General features: G+C 39.5%; 1 protein-coding gene across 2 annotated transcripts in view; it reads right to left on the bottom strand.

The window, feature by feature from the left end:
• Positions 1–10,377: 10,377 nt before the first annotated feature.
• pipox (pipecolic acid oxidase) overlaps positions 10,378–21,480 on the bottom strand; it is a 70,931-nt gene continuing 59,828 nt past the window's right edge. Inside the window, exon 7 of one of the 2 annotated variants that reach the window (XM_078245832.1) lies at positions 10,378–11,445. In XM_078245832.1, coding sequence (XP_078101958.1) covers positions 11,315–11,445 — 131 coding nt within the window. In that variant the 3' untranslated portion in view covers positions 10,378–11,314. The remainder of the gene's footprint in view (positions 11,446–21,480) is intronic. The other variant, XM_078245831.1, reaches the window with a different exon arrangement.

Raw genomic sequence — 21,480 nt, 5'->3', positions numbered from 1 at the left:
TAGCCTACGCAGTGACAGCATATTTGTACGTGTGTGCCTGCGTGCACTTGAATGCTATTGTGAGCATGCGCAGAATAAACGGTCAGTGAGAGTTCCCAGACCAAAAGAGAGGATGGCGGTCTGTCATTTTTCTCCCGTGAATATTAGCCACTAGGTGCTAGCTAACCACTTTGGTGACTGTTACAACGATAGACTGCTGCAGAAATGTCTAACGCTACACCGCCATCTAGTGAGCTCGGAAAATAAAGACAGTGGTTCGCGAAGCTTCATTTGACCATCACTAGTTGAGGGATCAAAAGGAGCCCGCTAGCAGGTTTATCTGCCCGTGTACAGTAATGCAGTCGAACATGCACAGCATAGGTGTAGATTTGGGGGGGGGTGCAGGGGATATGTCCACCCCAATATTTAGAAGAGGTAGATTTGTCCCCCTCAAAAAAGCCACTCCCCAAAAGAGGTAATCGTTGAGGGGGCTAAGAACATGTATATATCCTTCTTACCTGTAAATGTTTCCCAACGATTTCAGAAACAACTATACTGGACCGTACCATCCTAACTTTGCAGCGCACGTCTCTTTCTCTTTCTCTTTCGCCAGGAAATGATGCTGCCTTCGAATGCGGTCGGAAATGTCCAGATCTATAAACGATCTAACGGAAAAAAACAAACTGTGAAATATAAGGCTACTTGTGCTATATTGGGGGGTTAAAGAACACAACAGGGGCGTAGAAAAAAAATAAATAAATAAAGATGTGATTTGTGCAGAAAATCACAAATTGTTGCATAAAAATTCACCAGAACGTAGGAAATTAAGTGTTTGACGCTCAAATTTTTCTAGCGGAGGACCGCCATATCCCCCAGTTATAATGTGTCCCCTCCAATATTGAAACAAAACCTACGCCCTTGCACTATATATTTGAAAAGTCTGCAGTACCAGACAATAAACAAGTGGTGAGAAAAAAATAAATGCAGAAATGCGTGATATATCGTCTAACTCAATTTTCAATTAAAATTCTCTGCATGTTGATTTTCTTATGCAATACTGATATGAAATAATGATATATGCAAATTGTTTTGTAATTATGGTTTTGGTGAGTTGTTTTTAAATAATGAAAAGCTGAATATTGGTTTGTTTAAAAAATCTGTGTTGCTAAAGACAAAAAGCAGATAAAAAACGATATATGGGCTAAGCCAGAATTGCATATTTTTGAGATGATAAAACCGGAATATGGCACAGAGAATTATGTTGTATATAATTTCTCAAAAAGGCAAAGATCTTTATGTGCTCAAGTGAGATCTGGTGTTTTGCCTTTGACTGTGGAAACAGGACGATATGTTAATTTAGAAGAGGAAAAACAGATCTGTCTCATGTGTTGTTTGAATGATATAGAAAATGAGTTCCATTTTACATTTACGGTTTACATGTAGGGACCCTCATTATGCTTCCGTTGAAGTGTGGTGCTAGTTTGAGCCTTGTTAGTGGTGTAGAAATAGCGATCTACCCTTGCCCCGAAGGCTAGCGTTAGAAGCTGATCACCGGTTTGCGCTAGCTTGTTTCAAGCTAGAGACACATTCGATTAGCATGAAAACATATACCAGAGAACGGTTGACTTGGTACACATATGTTATTAACATCTAGGTTAATTTTGTGCTGGAATTGTCCTTTAAATGGTGTTTTCAACAGTAAATGGTGTTAAAAAAAGAAAGAAAAGTAGATACCCTACCTGGGGACACATCTCAGAAGAAAGATGAAATAGTAAAAGAGACAAACAAAAACACAGTTTGGTAATTCTTTTTATGGCTTTGCTCCACCAACTCTCTTTAGTTGCTAAATGTTCCATTATGTTCAAGTAGTAAACACTGGCTTTATGTCTCTGTGGATTAATCAGTATCAACGACTCCTTCAACGTTACACATGTGATCCAATATAAAATATATCATTCATCATCATTTTAAAGAGTCACAAGCCATACATATGGCAATTTCAGAAAATGTGTGCTGTTACTCATGCAGGAAATAGCTTAGTTATAATCCACAATATAGCCAAAAGTAAAGAAAAATATGAAATCCTAATGTGAACCTCAAGTGTTGTCTGAGTTTCGATTGATAATCATTCATATGTGATCGGTAAATGTACATTTCCATGCTTTTTCCTATTTATGTTCAGAAATGCTAACAAGAAACATTAATTTGTGAACTGAAGATCTGTTGTATTGAGTGAAAGGACATGACATGAGATGGGCCTTCTCCTGATGGTACTCTACCTTCCAAACTCAGCTAACACTAAAGGAATCCTTGGTGTTCACTGTTTACTGTTTTTTGTATGTATCAGTAAAAACAGACATGAAGCTTGTTTGTTTGAGCATCACTGGTGATTGCTGCTAATTCAATTACATTTTATTTATAGTATCAAATCATAACAAGAGTTATCTCAAGACACTTTACAGATAGAGTAGGTCTAGACCACACTATAATTACAAAGACCCTACAATTCCAGTATTTCCTCCAAGATCAAGCATTTAGCGACAGTGGCGAGGAAAAACTCCCTTCTAGGCAGAAACCTCGACATCCAACGGGAGTTTTACCGGTGGATAAACGCAGACCTCCAGGTACTGGAGACATTCATCTGCATGTACGGCAAATAGAAAATCAACAAACTTTCCCTTAAGTTACCAGCTAACGCTAGCGGAAGCTAGCTAGCTACCTTTGTTACATTTTTCAATACAAATCTAGTTGTAGTCTTGCAATGTGTGAACCTACATGATCCCCAGTCTTTACATATTATGACAGTCTTTAACGTTAGATTTGAGGTGATTTTCTTTAGATGCGAGATGGTGTCAGAAGTCTTCTAGTGTATGGTAGGCATAACTCCTCTGGGCACCTCGCTCCACAGACACCTTGAGGTTACTGTAAATATTCATCACTGCATCAACTGTGTTTGTTATTTACTGTATGATCTCCAGCTTGTGTTTGTCTGAAACCTCCATGACAGCAGTGGCAGATTTCCCACACAACAGTGAGAGAGAGAATAGTCATGACACTGCGCTGTAAGCTCGGCCGAGTGGAAAATACTTTTTTTTTTTGGTCATTCTCAGTCTCACTGTGTTTTTCTTTTCCATCATCCCAATGTCACAGCAGCAGTGTGAGAGATGGTTCTAACGGTTGGCTTCACCCCCTCTGGGACAATCTTTAGCTAACCACTGGTACTCCTGTTTGGCCCTCTTTACTCTCCTATATCACAGCATTTATAGAAGAAAAGGCTTGTGTATGCAGCTGCAGCACCTTCTCTCCACTTCTTCACAAATCAGGACATACAGCAGTGGTTGTCAAACATTCATCATGTTACTTTTGGAGACACATGCACCCTCTCCCTGTGAATCAGTTAAAGCATGGTGAAATGAGTGACAAACTATGGAAGCCAATATCTACCAAAAAACAACTAAATGTTAAAAATAGTGACAATAAAAATAAGTGAAAATGTTGACTCATTCATCTCCTGACAGCTCATCATTTTAACCTCACTTCATAAAATGACCTTTTAAAATCAAAATTCTGACTTAGTATCTCATAATATTGACCGAGTCGAATTCATGAGCTAGTATCTCATACTTTTGATTTAGAAATTCAAATGCATGACTTAGTATCATATCTTTGACCGTGAGTACATTTCCTATCATTTCATTAATTTTTCTTTTCCTGGTGGAAATGGGCTTCCATAAAAAAGGGTTGTTGAATGGCTTTTTTAAAATAAAAATAAAAATAAAAAAGTCCTTTCCGTAATCCCATTCCACTCGCTCTCAGTCAGGTTGCATAAGGATGTCTTTAAATCTAATTAAGAGAGCCTTGTGGAAATCTTACAATTGCAATTTTTGTGGTTATCAGCGGGTTGCTGTTCAGCATAAGTTACAAAAAACTTTGACCAAACTGCCAAAGTTTGAAGTCACAAAAGACACAAACATTTATGGCTCTACTGACACTGAAACAGAGGAGCTTTGTCATATTTTCTTCTTCAGTTTTGATGCACACTTGCTTGTTGCGAATCATCTGTTTTTCTTTTTGGCCCTGTCAAAAAGATGTACATCTGGTACTAAACGCTGCATTATTGATTTTGACACCTTGGGGCAGTGAAACCAGCACAGTAAATGAACACACTATCAACCTTACAAAGATGATGTGCATGTTTCAGTTGTAATGGTTGGTTGGTGACTACCAACTGTCGAGTTCAAGTCAAGTCTCGAGTCCCTAGTGTTCGGGTCCCAATCTAAGTTCGAGTCACCAAAAAAGAGTCGAGTCACCATTACCTGAGTTTAAGTCCTAGTCGAGTCACGAGTCCAGAATATAGAGACTCAAGTACTCCATCACTGCCTATTACACATAAAGTAGTCAGAATATTCATCCAACTTCCAAGTCCTATTTCATGAAAGCTCAAGTCTGATTTCATAAATCATCGAGTTTGAGTTGAAGTCATCAGTGCCCGAGTCCAAGTCAAGTCACGAGTCCAGAGAATAGCGACTCGAGTCGGACTCAAGTCTGAGTCCAGGACTCGAGTACTCCATCACTGGTGTGTTTGTAAAACATTGCCTATATTTACATCCAGCAGACAAGGAGCAACATTAGCATTTATGTGGAGCCATGTTTGTGCCCACCTGATGAATGTCAGTCCAATATTCTCTCTTCTTGTAGCTCTGGTTTGGTCTCCACCTAACTTGATGTTCAGTTCCTGTGACCCGTCGATTATCGCAGCTGCAGTGCAAGACAAGGCAAATCTCTACCAACTCCTGAGAACAAAATTTGTCTCTTTAGCTGCCTGCTTGCATGCTAAGCTATGTTCACCAGCCTGTCTCTAACTGTGTCACTCTGCTGTTTGCTGCTGAGCAGGTAGAGTACAGAGGGTTTATCAGAGCTTTGTCACTGAAGAAACAGCTGGAAACCGAGTTGATGAGCACATTTTGCAATTAGAAAACCAAAACAATGAGCTCTAAGCTGCTAAAAAAAAGGCTCTGTAGAGTTGAGGGACGCTGCAGAGTTGGAGACAATTCTCTGCGGGGTTATCACTACAAGCAACCCCTTTCACATTACATATAGTGATATGATTAATTGTTAATATAAAAATGTTTAATGCAGCTTCTTTCTGAATTATCCTTGCCAACCTGTGCTCTCAGAGCACCAAGCAATCTCATTTAACTTGAGACCTGTGCCCATTTTTCTTGCCTCTGCAGTGCCTCTACTAGCTACTGATGTACAGTATGAACTCTGGGTTGGTGCCATAGTACAATAAATGGATGCCATTACCAATTATGTACCTTGGAGAATCATGTGCAGAAAAAAGTTGGCTTTTTTCAAGGCTTTGTGGGATTTTACAAGCTAGACAATGTTCCACAGAGGTGTTTCAGTTGGCCCTGCTTGATGATTATTGGTGGTTGAATATTTGCATTTGCATGTTTAATGCAATTCTAATTTTTTGCAATTTGCATAATGGCCCTTTGCTATCCATCTGAAGTCACTTAGAGGCAAGGGAGCAAATGGCTCGCTGATCTCTGCCGTTTCGCTGCATAATTTTCCCATTCCCGCTGATGGCCGTGGTTGGCATCCATTGTAATAGGCCGTCTGATTAGTGATTAAAATGTTTACCGGTACATGGGGAAATAGATCCAGGCAATAGGCCACCTCTGGAGCCTGGGCACGTAGCTGGCTTCACATAGACAAATGGCTCAATGGCTGATGTCTTTTTAACCACGTACTTAGTTGGCAAAATGGTGAATGTTGGGAAGGCAGCGAAAGGGAGGTTTACTGATGCATGAAATCATACAAGCCAATAAGATTATAGCTTTTTTATTACCATTTATCACAGATGGGTGAATTTACAATTGCACAACAGTGTTAGATTTTGTCAAAATCAAGGCAGTATTAGTTTATTACTAGTTCATTATGCAAGGTTCTTCTTGCTTTGGAGAACAACTAGAGGTCTTATTCTACAGGTTGTCTCTTCTTTCATTGCTTCAAATGCAAATCTGTATCTGTCAGTTGGATGTCATACCTCACTGGAGATTAAGCATACCATGGTGAACTGTGCAGTATTAAAACAGCAGTGAAGAAAACTATTTGATATGCAAGTGCTGTAGCTCCATATGCAGCTGCAGTAGACTGTTCTCTGGTGACAGGCTGACATCTTCACACGTGTTCATGTTTCTCACTTTTGGCAACGGGCTTATTTAGAAGCTGCTCTAGTCAGTCAAAATCAGAGTTAGTTTGAGTCTAGTCTCGCATTGCCAGACCTTCCTCCACAACGCTGTGGAGGAAAGTCTAGCTAGTCCACACAGCATTCTGCAATGGGAGAAAAACATGCTCTGGTTTATTGTCATTTCTTTAAACCAATCACAATCGGACAGAGCAACGGTGCCTCTGCAAAATAAAATTGGGAAGGAACTTGTTTTGGTGGAACATGTGTACATTGTACAAAAGTTGTTTTAGTCATGCAACAGAAAACTCAGATTGGATAGATAGTCTAGCTAGCTGTCTGGATTTACCCTGCAGAGATCTGAGGAGCAGTTAACCATAGTCCTCAGAAATCCGCCGAGTTTAGAACGCCAACACAAAGAAAGAGGAAAGTAATGGACATCCGTCCGACATTAGGGACATTTCGTCATTGAATTAGTTTTAGTCAGACTTCAAATGTAAATACTTTGAATAAAAGTTTATAGCAGCAGTTCTCCCCCGCTCCTCTGCTCCGGCTCCCAGTGGAGGCTGGAATCTGATTCAAGACACTGGTAGTTGCCCATTGTGCTGTGAACGGCTCAGCCCCATCCTACATCCATCCACTACGCTCTGCTACTGCCTTACTAGGAAGGGGGCCCTACTACCGCTCTACTAAGTCTTAACTGTTAGCTGTTATGACTCCAGAATGGGGGAATGAGCTCCCCGTGACACATCTTCAGACTGAAAACTCATCTGTTCAAACTGCACCTCGGTCCATAAACTAATAAAACAACACAAAACCGCTTTCTTGGTCTCTTATTGTCTCTATATGTAGCACTTGAAGTAGATCAGCATATTTGATGAAATCGTACTCACATGGACTTTTTGGGTTGTACCCATGGATGAATACACTTATTGTATATGAATAAACTTATTGTAAATCACTTTGGATAAAAGCGTAACCTAAATAAATGTGATGAAATGTAATATGATCTCTCCTTTCATTCTGCTGCCCTGCCATCATATCAAACAGGCTTGTGCAAAATTCTGAATTTCAGAATTGGCCTCCATTCAATTCATGAATTGGAATTTGAATTTAATTGACTCCGCCCCACAGGAAGTTGAATTGGAATTGGAATGACAGGAAGCGGGAAGCAAAGAAATTCCACACAGTCACACAACAGAAAGAATGTGATGAATCCCACTTTGGAAATGTAATTGCTTACATTACATTTATAAGTTACCCATTATAAATGTGGTTTGGATTACTTTATTAATGGAAAGCAACTTCCTTTTAATTTGATTAGTAACTTATTGAATTACACATTTTACCTCAGTAATACAACTAAATACAATTACATTCATTTTGTAATTTAATGACATAATTTCATTACACGTAACACTAGTCACTCCTCAACCCTGCATACATTTTGTTCCAAAATATAGATCACTCTTTAGAACATATATTTATATTAATTCCACAATTGACAATAATTGTTTTCTTGTAAGTAATAAGTAAAAAGTGGGCTTGCATGCTTTTAAACACATATGATATCCAGTGTTGGGGTAACTCCTTACGAGGTAATGCCATAATATAATCACATTTGGCTGTAACTGAGTAATGTAACACATTGTTACTGTTGTGTTGTGAGTTGAAGGTGTGTTTAAGCCCTTCATGAGCTATATGCCAAGCTCTTGCTGTGTTGCGCTACAGTAATGTAATGAGTAATGAGTGAACAAGTAAGGTAATGCATTATGTTCTTTTAAGTGAATAATGTGTATTACACGTTCTTGAGTAGTGACCCCAACACTGATGATATCAAATATCAGAAGCATAATACCATCAAGAGATGGTTTTCAAAATAAGTCAGTCTGTTAACTTACTTGCTTGCATATGGCTCTGTGGTTTCCAGGTGTTCTTGTTGGAATTGGTTCTTCAAAATGAACTAGTACAGATGACCTTTTAGGCCTGCTATTATTTTCCATGTCGCTGTTATTACAGGTGTCAAATCTATAAACGTTTGTAATCTGAAGTTGTAAGTGACTTCTGAAACTTAAAAAGTCCAGTGTTGACCATCAAATTGTGTAGAAAAGAAACTTTCAAACAAATGTCCACCTCAAATTGTTTAGCAACCATTTTAAATACTTGGTTGAATTAAAGCATTCTGGGAAATGGAGTCATGTTCCACAAAAATACAATTACAATAAATCAAACTTAATTATTTGTTCTGTGACTAGAGCTTTTAACATTCATTGCTGGGGGAAAACATTTCCTGTTAATGTAATCTGTATAAGTAGTTCAAACTAATATAATGTGTATGTAATGCAATCATATCTGACATATATTGTAAAGCTTCATTGTTAAGCCCTTCACTGAAATTATGTATATGAATTTCTTTTAATTTTTATTGAATTGCAATTCTGCTTCTTTTAATTCAAATTGTAATTCTAGATCCTGTTTTTGACATCAATTCAAATTCAACTCAAATTCAATAACTGACTTGGAATTTAGGAGTCATTCACAATTCAAATCTGAATTATGCACAAGCCTGATAGCAAATAGCGGTAGCTTCTTTGTCAGAAGTCTTTGTCATTCACATGCATACATGTTAAAGTTGATTAGAAACCCGGTTACGTGAATATGTTGCCAAGAAATCAGCTTTCTGCAGGAGAAATCTAGCTGGGGAAATCAGGTTTCTCCTGTATGTGACGCTTAAAGGAATTGTTCAACATTTTAGGAAATGCACTTATTTGCTTTCTTACCCAGAGTTAGATGAAAAGATTTCAACCACCTCTTGTCTGTATGGTAAATATGAAACTAGAGCCACCAGGTGGTTAGCTGAGCATAAATGAGACTGGAAGCAAAGCTAACCTGGTTCTGTCCAAAATATCTGCCTACCAGCACCTCTACATTTCACTACTATACATATATGTTTAATGCAAGAAAATCAAAAACAAAACAAAAGTGTCTTGTAGTGTTGTGTTCTGCTAGTTTCAGCCGGTGACTCCCTGTACAACCCCAACGGGTCATTTTTGCATTTCTGTTTGTGTATGGATTAAACCAAGGGTCTTCAATGCTTTTTAGGCCAAGGACCCCTTAGCTGAAAGAGACAGAGCAGGGACCCCTTACTATTTATTTTGTATAAAGATGAGTTGCATAATTATAGGGCACTCATTGAAATCGTTGGAAATTCTAAATTGTAACCTCAGAAAGCTAATGGGGGATTGTACAGGACATTTAAAAAAAAAAAAAAAAAAAAGTTATCAGTATTTTTCATCTTTGCATTACAAATCAATCAATGAAGTTACCACATATGAGCACTTGCCCGGCTAGGGTAAAAAAAATCACCGAGCGTGAATTTAAAAAACACACAAAAACTGCAAGGAACATTTAGAGACATCTCTGTCTTGGGGTTATTATTTGGTTGAATAGTTGTGTTAAAAATTTGAGATTGTTGTTATTTGCATAGCATTTCTAACAATCATGCTTAATATTGACTTAAAAACATTTTCCTTTTGCAGCTGTCTGCTCGGCTCTTTTATGGGGCGAGGGATAGTGTTGTTGTTCCCGTAAACTCTGCCATCAGCGATGATGATGATAGCTCAGAGGAAGGAGACAACGATGTGGCAGATCCCGACTTCCTTCCACCCACCCACAACCTGGACATTGATGGCCCTTCTGCCAAAAGGAAGTGCGTGCGGCCTGCAGTGGAGGTGCTTGTAGATGAGGACCTGGGCGAAAATGATGACAATCATAGCCGGCACCAACGGCAAAGAGGCCCACCAACAAAAGGAAGCCAGAACCCCGGGAACTAGAACATCAACATCACCTTTGCCACCACTGAGGATGAACTTATGAGCCACAAAGTTCATAATTTCATCATCAGTTGTGGCAAAGGTGATGTTGATGTTCATCTGGGTTGCATATAAGTTGGTTGGATATGTGATGTGCGAGATTACTTCATGACTTAAGTACCTGTTGAAATAATCAAATTGGACTTTGGATGAAGTCAGGGGGAATGTGCTGGTATTCAGGCAGGGGTGGGTCGCCCTCTGCCAGAGGGTTCCCGGGGTTCTGGCTTCCTTTTGTTGTTCTCCCCATAAAAGAGTCGAGCAGACAGCTGCAAAAGGAATATGTTTTTAAGTCAATATTAAGCCAACTCTGATTTATTTGTTAAGGAAAATAGTAACAGTGTAATGTAGATCTACTGGAAAAAAAGAGTATTGACATAGAAAATATAAAAACACGATAAAAACAGAAAAATCTATTATAATTACTGTTAGTACCACTTATATTTTGCTCATAATTGTGTTTTATCACAAACCAATATTGAGTAATTAAAATCAATTCACACAGTACAAGGCCTCACACTAACAATAAGCACCTGTGTATGCCATTTAATTATAATAAAAAACATACATTCATAAGGCATATGTCTAAAAATGGTTACTTGTGCCACTCATGCTAGTCTTAGGTGAACGGGGCAATCAAATATGGTGCATTTAGCTTTCAGCCAAACATTAAGCTAATTTTAAGAAATACTGTGCAAATAACAACAATCTCAATCTTTAACACAACTATTCAACCAAATAATGTGTGTATATATATATACACACACACACACACACACACACACACACACACACACACACACACACACACACAATATACATAGTTTTAATGTTAAAATGGGGCACAGTGTATCCTTAAGCTTGTATCTGTGGATGGCTACCTTATGGCTACCTTACCTATAGGCCAGTAAGCCTATCATCAATGTATGTTATATTTTTATAACATATATTTATTTTTATATATTTCACTTTTTTTTTTTTTAAACCATCGAACAATAATTTGGTTCCCCCCACACACACCTGAAGCAACTCTGAGGACCCCCCTAGAGGTCCCGGTGACCCCACTGACTTTCATGTTGCATGAGTGCTACACAGCTGATTACACCATGTGAAACTGGAAACACACACTGACTACATCAAATAAAGCAGCAGGCAAAACATATACGGTCATTGCGTTCAACAGCCTAGGGCTAAAGGACCGTGACGATCTCAAATCATACAGTTACAATTACATAAGACAATCTGTTAATGCTCTGAGTACCCACTCCCAGATCTATAAAGCCGATTTGGTCTTTGCCTGGAAGCGTCTGATTCGGAAAGGTGAAAGGTCATAGGAGGGCACTTCTCCCAGGCTGAGTTCACACAGGAGCTTGCCAATGATTGGTCCAAACTTGAAGCCGTGACCTGGAAGAAGAGAATCAGAAAAGGCTTTACGTTACACCTACGTGGAATTTGCCTGCGTGGAATGGTGCATACATACACAAACAAACATAATCAACATAAATAAGATATAAACAATAAAAACAGAAGCAGAAACAAATACATACAAAATATCTGTTAAGCATAAGAAAAGGAGGCCAAATGGGTTAAGTGCAGAATGCATAACATATATAGTACAATGGGCAGATGTATAGTCCAGGATGAAGGTTGGTGCAAAGTGTAGTGACTAGGGACAGGGTCAATGTCAGTGAGGGACCGGAGCTTTGTACACTTGAGGCCCGTTTCAGAAAGCAGGTTTAGTAAAAAGTTTGTTAACCCTGAGATGAGGGAAACTCTGGGTTTTCTGTTTCAAAAAGGGAGGTTAATCAAACCTGAGAGAGAGGGATAACTCTAGCCCGTTTCAGAAAGAGAGGTAACTTAACCTCAGAGTCAGTTACTATGGTAATTGAGTCTGTGAACCTAACCTGGTCAGGAACAGGTTTTCTTCACTATACCTCGAGCTTCTCTCAGTCTCCTCCCTCTCCCTCCTCATTCATTCATTCAGTCTGTATCAGGCGCATTTTAGCGCAGTTTGTTATCTGCATGAAGAAAAAAACAGGGTTGGTTTATTAACTATACTTTTTTTTTCTCAAAACATGGCATTTCCTTTTGTTGGCGATCCCGTTAATGAAGAAGCTGTATTACTTCACAGGGAGTTAAACATATGTCGGGAGATGATATTGAGGCCCCGACTATAGAAGCATTTTCATTTCCAGATAACTACCTATTTGAGCGGTATCGTTTTTCTTAACAGTCCATCAGATATGTAGGCTTATATAACCTTATCCGTCCTCATATCACTAACGTCACCCATCATGGACATGCTCTACATCCGAGCAGATTATTTGTGTCGCACAATGTTTTCTTTACGACATTGGTGATGCGGAGCATATTAGTAAAACTGTATGGAAAAGTGCCATCAGAAGAGTGACTCGCTCTGAAACAATTTTTAAACGTTTTTGTAGTGTTCACTGGGCACAAACCAGTAAGAGCCATCAAAAATGAGTTCCACAGTATTGCAGGTGAATGATGTAAACCCTTTGAAATAAAAGATTATGAATTACAACTCTATTAATGATGGTGCTGCAGCCTCAGAATGGGATTAATAGGCCTAGTACTTTTTTGCCCGCAGGATTGCACCTAAATGAAATAGATTACCTATACCATTTCACCAGTAATATTATACTTATGATTAAATATTAAATTAATAAACTATATTGGAACTGACGCATTTACTCTAGCAGCAATGTTCTCCAAAGCAAATTCTCTCTCTTTTGCAGCAGCCGCTGTGTTGCTTTTTTCAAACTCGCTGTATGTGCGCATGAGTATTTCCGCCGACCAGTTTGTTTGTGGTTGTTACCATGGTGAATCGTAGTATCATGGCTCCATTCATGCTGCCTTTTTGTAGTGGTGTTGCACATGCTTAACTCTGAGTGAACCTACTCTTAGTTGATTGAACCAACTCAAATCAGCTGTTCTGGAACCGAAAACTCAGAGTTTCCCGTCTTAGGGTAAATCAACTCAGAGTTCATGGTTAGACTCAGAGTTTGTTCAACCTCCTTCCTGAAACGGGCCCCAGGGGTACACCAAAGAGCTGGGACCCCTTCTACATATTGTATAAAATTGAGTTGCGTGTTACACTGGGCCTACAATAACGTGTAGGGTGGCCTGAAGCCTTTACACATACCTTTTTCATGGTCCACACAATACTAAGCTACTATTAACATATTCATATATCATAATGTTTTAATGTCAAACGTACATGTGGAAGACACAGTGAATCCATTAGCTTAACTGTATCCGTGGACGGCTACCGTAGTGGCTACCTTATCTCGTGCCAGTAAGCATATCATCAATGTTGTATTTTACAAATATGTTGGGTTCATGTTTATGTATATTTTGAGACATCTATTAATTTTGGGGGTGGCGGACCCCCTGTTGAAGATCACTGCTCTACAAGGAAGCAACCAGACTAACTGGATGATTTAAATACTGTAATTTACATGAGTTAATACTATATACAGTATAATAGTATTATAGTAGGAATTTATTTATATCATTTGGCTACAAAGACGGCAAGACAAATTTGTTACAGACATTTTCACAATTGTCATTTTAATGTATGACACACTGTAGGTTCAGGTTTGCCACATACACTTTTTATCCCTTCATACAGACTTTACAAAGATCCCTTAAATCGTGTCGGAGGAATCACCGCCCTAATGTGAGCAGATCCACGCCCTGCACCTGGTAGTTAGCCTATAAATAGCCTGCGTCCCTGGGCGTGTGTCTGCGCCAGGCGATGGGTTCGAGTCCCCACGTGAGTGAATACATAAAAGAAGAGTAAAGCTGTTGATGTCGATGCCTGTCACTGAGCATCTATTCACTTTAGTGAAATGGGACCAAATGCTAAATTAAGGGGGATGTGTCCTTTCTCTGTGTAATGGCTTCATGTGCTCAAACACAGGATTGAGATGAGAGAGTGTCTATTTTCTAAATGCAGCAGTCTGACGCAATGTCCTTGTTGCTAAGGTCTGAGAGGTAAATTGTGAATGTCAACAGGGCTTGAGGAATGCAGCACGTTGCCATCTGACAAAGGTCTCCGAGCTCCTGTGGATTCTGCCTGGCTTTGAAGTCATAAAAGCTTGGCTCTGACAGTTTTGGCCACATGAATTTTCATCTCGACTGAGAAGGAGAATGGAAAACCTCAATAGATGGCCAAGCCCACAGGGTGACTTTGTAGCCATGGCAACCCCCCCCCAGTACTTGCTTTAAAGCACTTGTGTCGGGCTTTGATGACAAATGCACGTAGTGAAGGAGGGGGAGTAAGGCAACACATTTTTTTCTGTATTAGGAAGAAGCCCTGTGAACCTCTCCAATAAGGCTCTCTCACATTTGCGAATGTAGCGTTATCAGCGTCATGGCCAAACCGCAGAAAGCGCACGTCGTATTTACCAAACCTGCAGTAATCAGCGCCTTTCTCCGCCCACTATACCGTAAACTGTGCTGTAGCAAAGCTTTAAAGAATTGTGCTATGATATGGCTGAGTGCAGACTGCGATATTCCTATTGCTGATGCTATGACTGTTTGAAATGATCCTGATGCCAATATTTGTAACGTAGTGAGGAGTTTAACAACTGCTGGAATGGAATGTGAACGCTGAGTCGGAAATTCAATGTCATCTTTGATTTCTTCCTGTAACTGTAATATTCCATGGCTGCTTAATCTGTAACGCTTAATGATTTCGTGTTCACTCAACTGAAAACAGGCTTGTGCACAATTCAGAATTGAAAATGACTCTTGAATTCTTGAATTTGAATTGATGTCAAAAACAGGATCTAGAATTACAATTCAAATTTGAATTAAAAGAAGCAGAATTGCAATTCAATAAAAACTTCAAAGAAATTCATATACATAATTTCAGTGAAGTGCTTAACAATGAAGCTTTACAATATATGTCAGATATGATTGCATTCCATATTTTATAAATTATATTAGTTTGAACTACTTGCTACAGCACTACAGAATGCTTTAATTTAACCAAGTATTTAAAATGGTTGCTAAACAACTTGAGGTGGACATTAGTTTGAAAGCTTCTTTTCTACACAATTTGATGGTCAACACTGGACTTTTAAGTTTCAGAAGTCCCTTACAACTTCAGATTACAAACGTTTATAGATTTGACACCTGTAATAACAGCGACATGGAAAATAATAGCAGGCCTAAAAGGTCATCTGTACTAGTTCATTTTGAAGAACCAATTCCAACAAGAACACCTGGAAACCACAGAGCCATATGCAAGCACTGCAGTGCTCCATCAAGGCTACTTCAAATTTCAAAAGGCATCTACAAGTAAGTTAACAGACAGACTTATTTTGAAAACCATCTCTTGATGGTATTATGTTTCTGATATTTGATTATCAGAAACATAATATTCTCTATGGATAGCAACTCATTACTCTACTCATTACATTACTGTAGCGCAACACAGCAAAAGCCTGGCATATAGCTCATAAAGGGCTTAAACACACCTTCAACTCACAACACAACAGTAACAGTAACATTAATGTGTTACATTATTCAGTTACAGCCAAATGTGATTATATTATGGCATTACTTCGTAAGGAGTTACCCCAACACTGGATATCATATGTGTTTAAAAGCATGCAAGCACACTTTTTACTTATTACTTATTGTAAATCAAGAAAACAATTCTTGTCAATTGTGGAATTAATATATACAATATATATTTGTTCTCTTAAAGAGTGATCTATATTTTGGAACAAAATGTATGCAGGGTTGAGGAGTGACTAGTTACGTGTAATGAAATGATGTCATTAATTTACTAAATGAATGTAATTGTATTTAGTTGTATTACTGAGGTAAAATGTATAATTCAATTAGTTACTAATCAAATTAAAAGGAAATTGCTTTCCATTAATAAAGTAATCCAAACCACATTTATAATGGGTAACTTATAAATGTAATGTAAGCAATTACATGTGAATGTATGTGGGATTCATCACATTCTTTCTGTTGTGTGACTGTGTGGAATTTCTTTGAATTGCCATGAATTTAATTCCACTTCCTGTCATTCAAATTCAAATTCAAATTCATCTTCCTGTGGGGCGGAGTCAATTCAATTCAAATTCCAATTCATGAATTGAATGGAGGCCAATTCTGAAATTCTGAATTTTGCACAAGCCTGCTGAAAAAGTGTGATCCTTGTGGCAAAAATCCTTTCAGCTCGTCTCCTCGGCCTATGTCTTCATCTTGCTCGGATTACTGCTGCCATTTCACTAGGAGGCATATGCGAGAAAACCTGCTTGTGGCTGGTTTACACATGCTTTTAAGAGGATGAGAATTTTCACCGCAAAATAGAGGTGCACTGTCACGGGCGGTTTTTGTACATAATACATAATTAGGCACACTTTACGCTTCCCCTCCAATCTCTTTATGGGAAACTTGACCCTCCCGTGAATGCATATGCATGACACGGAAAAGCGCAATTTGCCATTTTCAGTTCCCGCGCTTTTACCTCAGTGCGGCCTGTTTGTACATACCTCGCCATGCTTTTACATGCACGTTGCGAAACAGAATAAACTCTGGAGACATTATGATAAGAGCATAATGCAACATTCATGTCATCTGAAAGTTATCGTAATTACCAGTTTCCGACTTAAATGGTGGTCGTCATCATCCTTACTAGTTACTATAATTGCCACTGTTCATCATACCAACTGCTATAATTATTATGAATTATATTTATCCATATCTGTATATCTGTATCAGTGTCTCTGTCCCAATCCAAGTCATAATTACACTGGAAAACTTGGAGCTTAATAATGCGGAAGTGCTTTTAAATGAAAAAGCTAACAAACATGGATGCCTAACCCCAGGGGGTGGAAGTAACAAATTAAATTTACTCTTGTTACTGTAACATTATTTTTTGTGTACTTGTTTAAGTACATTTTTTGTTTCAAGTATTATACTTCACTACATTTCAAGTCACAGCTGTTACTGAGAAATGTAAATGTTATAGTGCTTTAAGAAACGCAGGCCCCTTGTTTACTCGTATGATTCTTGGATACTCATCAGTGGCTGTTACAGCTAGTGTTATACACACGGCCACCTGCTTTACTGCAGGGGAATGTAGCAAATACATGAAACTAGTAACTAAAGCTGTCAGATTAATGTAGCGGAGTAAAAAGTACAATATTTTTCTCCGAAATGTAGCGGAGTAGAAGTAGAAAGTAGCATGAAAAGAAAAGACTCAAGTAAAGAACACGTACCTCAACATTTGTACTTAAGTACAGTACTCTGTGAGGAAATGTACTTAGTTACATTCCACCACTGCTGGTGCTCCACATCCTTTTTTTTCCACTTTTTGGATCGCGAAAAACTGGAAAAAGGTTTATTCTATCCTTCTTTCATACCACATGCACAAGCAAAGTAGCACATTCACCCAAGAGCACAAATAGCTATAGCAGCAGTGCATGCTGCACCATCCATTGAACAAAATAGCCTTACTTTGTTCATAATGCACTTGTGCATTTGGTGTGAAAGCAGGGCGGTGCAAACATTCTTTAGCTTCACTGCTCGTAAGGCTGTAAGAATAGCAAAATCATTAGTATGTAATTCATTTGACCAAGAGTTTTGTATTATGGGTCTTTAGATTTATAGTCCCTTTATCCCAGCAAGCTCCACTGAAAGCAGGAAATTGTGAGCAGGATATTAATTACAGATATAATTAGTAAAGGACATGACTGCATGAAGAGATTGAAAAGTGCCAGGAGACAATGGAAGTAACTGTAGGAGAGGAGAGGTGGAGCCATGTTAATTAGAGAAGAACACGAGTGGAGACCCAGAGTACAGGTGCTTTCACATTTCACAATGGACGAGACATCTCATTAAAAGTTAAGGATCTATGTCCTTGAATGCATTGGTGTATCCAGCTGGACTGGAGCTCTGAACACTCACTGTGTGAACACATGCGCATACCTTCTTTCTTTTCTTTTTTTTGGGGGGGGGGAGGCATTTCCACCTTTTAATGGATAGGACAGCTCAGATATGAAAGCGGAGAGAGAAGGGAAGACAGGAAACCGTTACAGGTTGGACTCAAAACCTGGACCTACTGCCCCGAGGAATAAACCTCTATATATGTGGGCCTGCTCTACCAACTGAGCTAACCAGCCACATGTGCATATCTTTGTATACTGTGTTTAATTGCTAACTTTTTTCAGTTAATAAAATGATTTGCATTTGTGGCATTGTCTTGACGTAACTTCCATCAACACTGAAAGCTTGCTAGTAACTGTTGATGGTGGAGGACACTTAAAAAATAGGAAAAGGAAAAAATTTCAAAAACATTTCAAAACTAGGAGGAATTTGCCCAAAAAGACACTGGATGCCGCAGCTAGTTCTGTCCTCTGATTAGCAGAGGCATGGCTGATGGCCATTTATCATGTGAACTATATAGGTGGCTGCTTAGGGCCCAGTGACCACCAGGGGCCTCATAAACAAGCCAATTACAAATGTGACAGCCTTTTTTCTATGTTCCATTAAAGGTTCAGTTTACTGTAAACAGATACTGTTTAAGGAACAGCCTGACATTGCCATCTTATCCAGAGTTAGATGAGATGATAATATCAGTTTCATCTCTCTGCAGTTAGTACAGAGGTCAGGAACAGCTTTGGTCTAGCTAAGCAAAATATGACTTCCAGTGACTTCACAGCTTTTTATTGTGATGTGTTTATCACTTCTTAAATCAGCAAGGTTCACATGTAATCCAGAGCTCAAACCTGACAACCCCACATGAGGAGACAGGAACTTTGAGATGATGCATTCAGTCAATACATCCAGCAGCTGCTTCTGAAATATAAATGCCTTGGATTTTACATTTCTGTTTGCAGATATGTTGAATTAAAAAGAAAGGGTGAAATGGCAAATGGAGTTGTTGGAAGGTGGATTTTGCAGTGTCCTGCCTTGTTGTTGAGGCTAAGACTTCTTTCAATGAAGAAATACTCTCCACGTCTGATAGAACCTATACTAATGCATCTATGCTAACCTCTTTAGGAGCCGTCGCCCAGCACACACACCTAAACCACACTCGTAGCTCTCAGTACGCTGATTGGTCCAGTCGATTCTGGTCTGGACACAAACAGATTACTTGAAGGCTAGTCTTGCATTGTCAGACCTTCCTCCACAGCTCTGTGGAGGAGGGACTGACTAGTCCACACAGTATTCTCGGATAGGACAAAAACGTGAGCTGTCTTCGTTTGAATGCCTTGCATTTAAATGTAAGCACCCTCTCTCCACGACGATACTTACCAAACTCATCTTTCATCCCAGAGATGTCCAACCTTCTCTCAACCTTCTGTACAATGTCTGCCAATATCATCATACTTTGAGATATGAATATTCATGTCAACTCCTCCACCTGCCGTTTCGCAGCAGAATTCCTCGAATTACTCAACTGTTTTAATCTGACACAACTTGTCAATGCCACCACTCAGACCACTTCTCAAAAAACCCACCCTTGATCCAGATGCATTTGCAAATTACAGGCCCATTTCCAATCTCCCATTCCTCTCCAAAGTACTGGAAAAAGTTGTTGCCGCCCACCTCCAGGATCATCTCAAACATAACCTTTTCGAAAAATTCCAGTCTGGTTTCCGCTCTGCCCACAGCACGGAAACAGCCCTGGTTAGAGTCACAAACAAGCTGATGCTGGCTCACCTTCCCTCCTCATACTCCTCGATCTGTCTGCTGCTTTCGACACTGTGGATCATGGCATACTCCTCAACCGGCTACACCAAACCACTGGACTCACTGACACTGCTCTTAACTGGTTTAAATCGTACCTCACTGACAGAACAGAGTACATTTCACTTGGAAGTGTAAGGTCCTGCCAACACACAGTCACCTGCGGGGTCCCCCAGGGGTCAATCGTTGGCCCCATCCTCTTCATCATTTACATCCTCCCTCTCGGCCATGCCATTAGCCGCTATGGAGTATCAATTCACTGCTATGCTGATGACACACAACTGTACATGAAATGGGAAACACACACCTCTGCAGCTTCACCAATATCATCTCCGTCTTCAACACTCACCGTCTGTCTGAAAAAGATAAAGGTGTGGATGAAACACAACTTCCTCCAGTTAAACAGCTCCAAAACTGAGGCAATTCTTGTTGGCACCTCACATCAAATCCAGTCTTCCTCCATAACCGGTATAACTATCTCTGGTCATGACATTCCCCTCTCCACAACTGTCACCAATCTAGGTGTAAGATTTGACTCACAACTCACCTTCGAAGCCCATATCATCAGATTTATTTCTACCATCTCAGAAATACTGCAAAACTCCGTTCCACTCTCACCTTAGCAGATGCTGAAAAACTGGTCCACGCCTTTGTCTCCTCCAGACTGGATTACTGTAATGCACTTCTCATCAGGATCCCTAACAAAAGCCTGCAGAGACTGCAGTCTGTTCAGAATAGTGCTGCAAGAATTCTGATGAGAGTGCGAAAATACGACCACATCACACCCATTCTCCATTCACTTCACTGGCTTCCCGTTTCTGCTAAGATTGAATATAAGGTCTCCCTTCTTACCCACCAGTGCATCTATGGAAATGCCCCCCCCCCTCCCTCCCCCTACCTGAAAGAACTACTCAACCCTCTAACTACAACTCGATCCCTCCATTCAACAAACTCAAACCGCCTCCTTCTCCCCAAGACTAAGCTCAGCACCATGGGTCAGGGGTGATCATGGGCTGATTCTGTTCTGCCGCTCCTTGGATTTGGAATGCCCTCTCCGACCATTTGACCATTTTAAAAAAGGACTAAAAACATTTCTTTTTAGCAGAACTTATGAGTTTTAATTAACCCTGCAAGTCGTTGCACTGTCTATTTGTATTTTATATTGATGTTCTTACCATGTTTTTATGATTTTAACTGTAGCACTTTGAGATTTGCTCCAAATGTAAAGTGCATTACAAATAAAATCTATTATTATTATTTTTTGGCATTTCTTTAAACCAATCACAATCGTCTTAGGTTGTGCTAAGCGCCAGACAGAGCCACATTGCCACTGCAAAATAGCCTGTTTTGGTGGAACATGTGTACGTTCAAAAGTTGTTTTAGTTGTACTACAGAAAACTCAGATTGGACAGATAGTCTAGCTAGCTGTCTTGATTTACCCTGCAGAGATCTGAGGAGCAGTTAACCATAGTCCTCATGATTTATGAGTTTAGAACGGCCACACAAAGAAAGAGAAAGGTAACGGACATCCGGCCTTAAAAGAGGGACATCCGGCGGAATTTCCGGCGGCACCTGAACAATCCCAGAAATGAAAAGTGCTGCGCTATCATTTTCTTGGTTGCAGTTGAGCCGGCTAGCCAAATCTTCCTCTTTCTCTCGAGCAGGTGTAATTTAGAGTCATCATTAAGTAACAGA

The sequence above is a fragment of the Sander vitreus genome, chromosome 3 (genome assembly GCF_031162955.1).
Source record: "Sander vitreus isolate 19-12246 chromosome 3, sanVit1, whole genome shotgun sequence".
Taxonomy (NCBI): domain Eukaryota; kingdom Metazoa; phylum Chordata; class Actinopteri; order Perciformes; family Percidae; genus Sander; species Sander vitreus.
Note: the sequence above shows the minus strand (reverse complement) of the source record. Positions and strands in the feature narration are given on the sequence as shown.